The sequence below is a fragment of the Wyeomyia smithii genome, chromosome 2 (genome assembly GCF_029784165.1).
Source record: "Wyeomyia smithii strain HCP4-BCI-WySm-NY-G18 chromosome 2, ASM2978416v1, whole genome shotgun sequence".
In the NCBI taxonomy this organism is placed as follows: Eukaryota; Metazoa; Arthropoda; class Insecta; order Diptera; family Culicidae; genus Wyeomyia; species Wyeomyia smithii.
In genome coordinates, this window is record NC_073695.1 from 247029455 (window position 1) to 247036232 (window position 6778).

The 6778-nt window shown below is 39.6% G+C and overlaps 2 protein-coding genes across 2 annotated transcripts; both read left to right on the forward strand.

The window, feature by feature from the left end:
- Window positions 1–1935: 1935 nt before the first annotated feature.
- On the forward strand, window positions 1936–3948 carry LOC129721279 (alkylated DNA repair protein alkB homolog 8). Its single transcript, XM_055673673.1, has 2 exons — window positions 1936–2168; window positions 2229–3948. The coding sequence occupies exons 1-2, from the start codon at window positions 2064–2066 to the stop codon at window positions 3930–3932; spliced, it is 1809 nt and encodes a 602-aa protein (XP_055529648.1). The 5' UTR covers window positions 1936–2063; the 3' UTR covers window positions 3933–3948.
- On the forward strand, window positions 3942–6735 carry LOC129721278 (Bardet-Biedl syndrome 7 protein homolog). Its single transcript, XM_055673672.1, has 4 exons — window positions 3942–4677; window positions 4810–5664; window positions 5720–6206; window positions 6264–6735. Exons 1-4 carry the CDS (start codon window positions 4066–4068, stop codon window positions 6671–6673), a joined length of 2364 nt encoding a protein of 787 aa, XP_055529647.1. The 5' UTR covers window positions 3942–4065; the 3' UTR covers window positions 6674–6735.
- The last annotated feature ends 43 nt before the right edge of the window (window positions 6736–6778 follow it).

Consider the following 6778-nt stretch of genomic DNA (forward strand, 5'->3'; position numbering starts at 1 on the left):
TGTAAATAGACACGGAAAACATAATCTACCCAACCGGTGGGTACAAACTACCTGAAGTTATGTAAACCTTATACAACTCACGTGTTGGGTAGTTTTGCAATGCGAACGCTGAGTCATTTCAACCTAATTGATTATAAACATGCTTTTACTCAATGATGGTGTTTTGACAAAATTCAAAATTAAGTAGTTTGAACCCAATATTGGATGAAAAATCAAACTAGTTGAAAAATTCATAACACGTGTGATGAAATTGATTTCGCGGAAGTGGCAGAGATTTTTTTGATATTGATAGTTTTGGTTTTAGTTGGTGATTTTAAGTGACGAACGGGCTTCTGTGCTTCTATTTTTAAATAATTCCATTTTTTAATAATTCTTTTTAATTGACTAAAAAGAAGATTAAGATTGCATTGTGAGAATGGAGCTAGAAACGGAGGCGCTTAACGGGGAAATTAATGAAACCAGTTACTCCAAATTGGAAGGTACTTGAGTAAGTTTTGAGATAGATTTTATAGATTATTTTTCAATTATCCGCTTTTTTTTAACTAATTTTAATTCAATCGAATGAAATTAACTGAAATCTACCCAAAGCATAGTTTAGAAGATTGAACTAAACGTTGGGTATTTTTGACGTATTATTGTTCGTAATGCCATATATCTTCCATTGCATTAATCTGCAACTACTCAAAATTGGCTTCCTGCACGGAACGACTCGTTGAGTTGAATCGACATGAAAATGTATGTAGCATTACCATATTTATAATTTGATGCATCCAAACGATATATTATGAGATGCGATAATTTCTATGCCCTATAGTTGTTCATAAACAAACCTACTCGCTGGCAATTTTTTCCAATATAGAGTTCTCCAAGTGAAAACACATGAACACTATGACACGTTTCGCTTTACACTGTATATTGAAATTTGTGAGAGTGTGAATCAAACTCGGTAGTTTTTTGTTCTGTCTTTTAGATGACAGTTCTCACAGGTGACAAAAAATTCTTACAGCTAACAAAGAAAAGTCGAATACATCGCACTAATACAAACGCGCCTGGAGAACTCTATGGCCGATTCTGCTTTTGGCATACTGTTACACCATGTCTTTATACACCATGGTTGCATGGAATGAAGAAATTCGCTATAAGATAGCTCGCATAATTAATAACCTTAACGACATGATTAACAGCCTATTCGGGGTATAGTCCGAACTGTCTGGGTTATCGTTAAACCATATAGATTATCGTCCGTTTATGGTTCCTATCTATGAGGGATGTGCTTAGAATTCATCTCTGTTTATTAATTTTTTGTTCGAGCTTCTTACAGCCAACAAAAATTCTTACAACCACCAAAGAAAACTATCCCACTAACACTAAAACATCACACCAATACAGAATCAAATGGAGAAATCTAGAAAGCCTGTTCAGACTGGGTTAGCCGAGCATTACTTGAAATCCTCACCTATAAAAAACAACACGTTAAGTTCCACTCTTTTGTCTCGTTTAAAAATGATTTGCAGTGAATCAGTCAAATCTTCCGTGTTTTTTATAGTCAAAGAAAAAAAAAAAGAATCGCGATTTGTCAATTTTCAAGTCGAAGTTTTCCATCTAGTGAATAACTAAAAAAGAAAAAAAACTTTCCATTAGCTTTTATTTATCATAACTAAAAATGAAAAACATGCAGTTAATTGCAACAAAATCTCTGTAATTTTATATACGTCAACTGAATTATTTTTGAATTAGTTAACATGCTAAATATATTCTTTACACCTATGTGATTTTTTTTATAAGCAGCTTGTACCTTCAAGTAATTTTCATAGTTGACGATTGATGAAAAGTTTTCTTCATCAGTGGAACGTTACTTCTACTGATTTTGAGATGTACATTTTTATCGGTGCAAAACGTAATAGATTTTTTTCAAAATAACACCTGTCAACACTGCCCTGTCGTTCATTCTTTTATTCTATTATTATTATTTTATTCTATTTATTTGCTCACATGGATTATCAAAACATTGCACAGGAATATTATATTATTGTATTTGATTATCTATTTTTTCAATTACTATTATGTTTTCTAAGAAGATGAAAAAGAAAATCCAGAAAAAAATCAATCGCAGCCAAATAATTGTTTCTAATGACACAGATCTTCAATTCAGCGACACACCGACTGAGGTTTGTATCAAAGAAATAAGATTTCGTGAGTACTATACTTATGTGCATAACTTTTTTCAGAATCTGATTGTTTGTAATGCCGGTCTCGCGACCGGTTTACACCAAGAAGTATTAGTTGAAGAAGTACTGCGCCACGTAGCATCCTCGTCGTTGGCAAACATCAATTTTCCATCCGGTAAATCCTACTGTTTCTTGCGCTTCGACTCACCAGAAACGGCACAGAAAGCTTATGAAGCAATGAACGGTGTTGCACCTTTGGGGCAGGATGGATGTGTCCTTCTGATGGCATACAGTTGCAGCGAGCTGCCATCCAAAGATTCTGATCCGTGGAGAAATGATCATCTACCTCCCGGTTTGATACTGATACCAGATTTTGTGGATGAAAGGCTAGAATCGGAATTACTCCACATCGTTAAATGTACCGATGATGTGGAAGTTGGGGGTAGTTTGAAAAACCGCCGTGTTCAACATTTTGGCTATGAGTTTTTGTACGGAAGAAATAATGTCGACAGACGTAAACCATTGGCACAAAATATTCCTGCCATTTGTGACCAGCTGTGGGAAAAGTTACGCTTAGACCGTCCTACATTTGGCGGATTTATACCTAATCAGCTAACAGTCAATAGCTATGAGCCAGGCCAGGGAATTCCACCCCACGTTGACACGCATAGTGCCTTCGAAGATCCGATTGTTAGTCTCTCGTTGGGGAGCGATATATCGATGGAATTCAGAGATGTTGAAGGAAATCATGTGAATGTAGATTTGCCCCGGAGGTCTTTGTTAATTATGTCAGGCGAAAGTCGATACGGTTGGGCCCATGGCATAACGCCTCGCAAAATGGACACTATACGATTAAACAATAGTCTAACGGTACGGAACCGAGGTTTTCGTGTGTCCTATACATTCCGTAAACTGCAAGATTTACCGTGCCATTGCAAATTCCCAGCTTTGTGTGATACCTTTAAAGAAGAATCGGAACTTAGGAAGCATCACCTTCAAGAAAATGCAGCCCAACTCGAACAAGAAAACGTGCATAAAGTTTACAACGAAATTGCTAAGCATTTTAGTGAAACACGTCATACGCCTTGGCCCCAAGTTGCAGCATTTTTGAATTCTCTGGCGGCTGGTTCAATTGTGCTCGATGTTGGATGTGGGAACGGAAAATATTTGGACCAAAATTCTCACCTTTCTTGCCTTGGATGCGATCGCAGCGATGAGCTGCTTAAAGTTTGTGCCTCGCGAGGTCTAAATGTCCTACAATGTGACTGTTTAGCGCTACCTTTCCGGGCGTCTTCTGTGGATGCTTGCATAAGCATCGCTGTTATCCATCATTTGGCTACTGCAGAAAGACGTCTGAGAGCGGTGAAAGAAATGGCTCGAGTTCTTCGACCAGGGGGACGAGCCCTTATCTACGTTTGGGCTAAAAATCAAGAAGCAAACGCGAAAAAATCGAGCTATCTTCGACAAAACAAACATGGAAATGCTATAGCCGCGAAACGGGAGTCAAATTTTGGTACAGAGGACACGATACTTCCAGTTCACACCAATAGAACGCAATTTCAATATCAGGATCTGTTGGTGCCATGGAAATTACGCGATGTGGAACGGCAGGAACATACGACGAAGGCGACCTTTTTGCGATACTATCATGTTTTTGAGGAGCGTGAGTTGGAGGACTTATGCGGAACCGTACCTGATATAATTGTGGAAGAAAGTTACTACGATCAAGGAAACTGGTGTGTCGTGTTTCGAAAACAATGTTAGGCAATGCGTAAAAAGACTACATACATATATTTTTCCAAAATACCCTCAGATTATTATATTATAAAATTGAGCAATAACCAGATAAACTTGTTGCTTCTGTTGACTCTCTATCAACTGTGACTCTCAGCTGGTTATGCACATGCTCGTTATCACAAATTTGTTTGCCCAACGGTTACCGTGGAATCGTTGCTTGGCCAACAAATGGCATAATTTGATAAATTTTGTCGAGCATATACCTCGTGAAGTAAATATGGAACTTGAACTGACTCGTGTTGATTACACGGTCGTCGGATTATCTGCTTCCAGCTGTCTTCAACTGTTGCCTTCCACGTCTGGTTCCGATGGATCGAGAGGGGCCGCGAGACAGCAGCAGAAAGTAGTTGTCGGTGATCAGGACGGAGTGCTGCAGGTGTTTTCGATGAAAAAGGATGAATTGCAAATTCATTTCAAGACGCTGCCACACGACAAAATAGCATCGGTCAAGCTAGGTGGACCGGCTGGCTCGGCAGCGGATAAAATCTTCACTGCTTCGGAGAATAAGGTCCGGGGTTTTAATAAGAAAGGCAAAATGTTTCTCGCTTTCGAGACAAACCTCACGGAAAACATTCGATCGATGTTTGTGAGCGGAAGCGATTTGCTGGTGTGCGGAAACCATGTGTACAATCACTACAAAGATTGCAAGGAGGTAGGGTCGTACCTGTGCGGAGATTCTATTGTTGATGTGGCTGCTCTATGTCCGAATAATGTAAGTATGCTTTTTGCATTGTAAGCACAAAAGCCTCCTTAAAGTTTATTTTGCGAGAGAACTCAAAACAGTTGAAACTAACATCACGTAGTTTAGCCTAACTTAGGTCTTGATTTGAATGATTGTTTTCAGACGAGTCGCCTGATCACAGTTTTGGCCTGCTCGGGTCGCGTACTCCGCATCTTAGAGCATTCGCGGGTTCGTCAAACGTTAGAGGTGGACAGCGTTCCGACTGTTCTGCACGTTCCAAAAGGTCTGGGCGATAGGATTTTGTGCGGGTTTGGCGACGGAAAGGTATTTCTGTTTCACATAAATCTGCTAGTGACTGAGGTGAAACGGGAAATGTTGGTTGAAGATACGGAAAATCTCAGTGCAATCACCTGTATTGCTACCTTTGATTTGTCCGGAGATGGAAAAGATGAACTGATTGTCGGTCGCCGGGATGGTACATTACAGGTTTTTACAATGTACTTGGATGAATATCAGTTCGAGATGGAGTGTACCCAAATATACCGAGAAAACTTCAACGAAAGCATTTCATGCATTCAAGGAGGATGCGTTGGAGCCAACAATTATTCGGAGATAGTCGTGTGCACTTATTCTGGACGAGTATTTGGATTGACCACTCAGTGCATCAGCAAGAGCTTGAGTGATAGTAACAAACGAGTATCCGCTAGTATGACGCCAGATGGTTCCTCGAAGTTGCATAAGTTGAAAGCCGAAATTTATGAGCTAGAGCAAGCAATTACAAGAGAACGCGAACGTTATCAAGTTTCGACTCAGGCTCTTTCAACGGGTTTGTCGGCAATTCCAATGCTACCGGTTAACGATTCGATGGTCTTATGCAAAGAGGATGCAACGTATGCGCTAACTATTGAACTGCCTACTTCGATCGAACACGTGTTACTGCAGTGCGATGCGCCAATCAATCTGATCGACGTGGAGAAGAATTCCGCCGTCGTTAGTTTTAGTGAGTGCGATAAAATGGTAAAACGAACATTATTCCCGACATCAACTTATATTTAATAGCATTCATTTTTAGAGTGGTAACAGTTTGCTTGCCAGCTATCGCTGCCAGGCTAATACCAATCGAGTGGATTTAAAGTTTCGCACAGTGGAGGGACAAAGTGGAACTCTGCAAGTTTACATAACACCTAACTTGCAGCCAAAGTGTTGTCAATTGAAGCGCTATCCGATAAAACCACTGTCGCTGCACGTGATCACTCACAATGTCCCGGACGAAATAAAATCTCGACCGATGAACGCACTTATACTAAAGGGTGCATTTAGTCAGGCGGAAATGCATAACTGGTTAGTAAACAGCATTCCAGAAATACCGGAGAAAATCTACGGCAACGATAAAACACGTTTGGTTCTCCAACATGTGTTTATCGGAACAATTCTCGTTTGCGAGTATGGCAAAGCGGAAGCCGATTTTCGAAGCGATAACATTTCCACAATTTCAATCCTCAAGGATTTCATCACTAAAGAAGCTACCAAAAAACGTATTAAATTGGAAATTACCACTAGTAAGTATAAACGGTGACGATGTAGATGCCTTACGTTAACTTTGAACAACTTTGTAGACTCAAATGAGCAAACGATTCCCGAGCTGATAAAAATGATCGAACCAAAGATAGTTCACTACAACAAACTGACGAAGGATTTTCAAATTCTGCAAGCGCTTATAGATTTGGACATTCGTAACGACAAAGAATTCAGTACACTCTCCGAAGAATATCAAAACCTGCTTAGAAACCAGAAGCAGATTGAAAGTGAATTCAAGAAACAACCGACGATACTAAACCGGATCTATGGAATACTGACCGATTTATACATCGACAAGTTTAAGTTTAAAGGTGTGAGCGTAAAAACAAAGCTACCCCAGTTGATCGATTTGCTCGAAAACTATAACTATGATGAACTGGTGCATTTCTATAGTGTTTTAAAATCCGCCGAGGAGCAAGAAGCGGATGTCACAGGCGAACATTCTTAAGTGTATTTTCATAGAATGTTTTCATTACACAAAAATACAAGAAGTGGTAAAAATACAAGAAGTGTGGGTGGGGGGTGTGGGGGGGTTAACGAAATGATCACGTGG

Excerpts from the sequence above, each read along its gene's own strand:
- LOC129721279 (XM_055673673.1), top strand. The coding sequence starts at position 2,064 with ATGTTTTCTAAGAAGATGAAAAAGAAAATCCAGAAAAAAATCAATCGC. Across the intron at positions 2,169-2,228 it reads TCAGCGACACACCGACTGAG|AATCTGATTGTTTGTAATGC; the intron begins GTTTGTATCAAA and ends AACTTTTTTCAG.
- LOC129721278 (XM_055673672.1), top strand. The coding sequence starts at position 4,066 with ATGCACATGCTCGTTATCACAAATTTGTTTGCCCAACGGTTACCGTGG. Across the intron at positions 4,678-4,809 it reads CTGCTCTATGTCCGAATAAT|ACGAGTCGCCTGATCACAGT; the intron begins GTAAGTATGCTT and ends GATTGTTTTCAG. Across the intron at positions 5,665-5,719 it reads TTAGTGAGTGCGATAAAATG|AGTGGTAACAGTTTGCTTGC; the intron begins GTAAAACGAACA and ends ATTCATTTTTAG.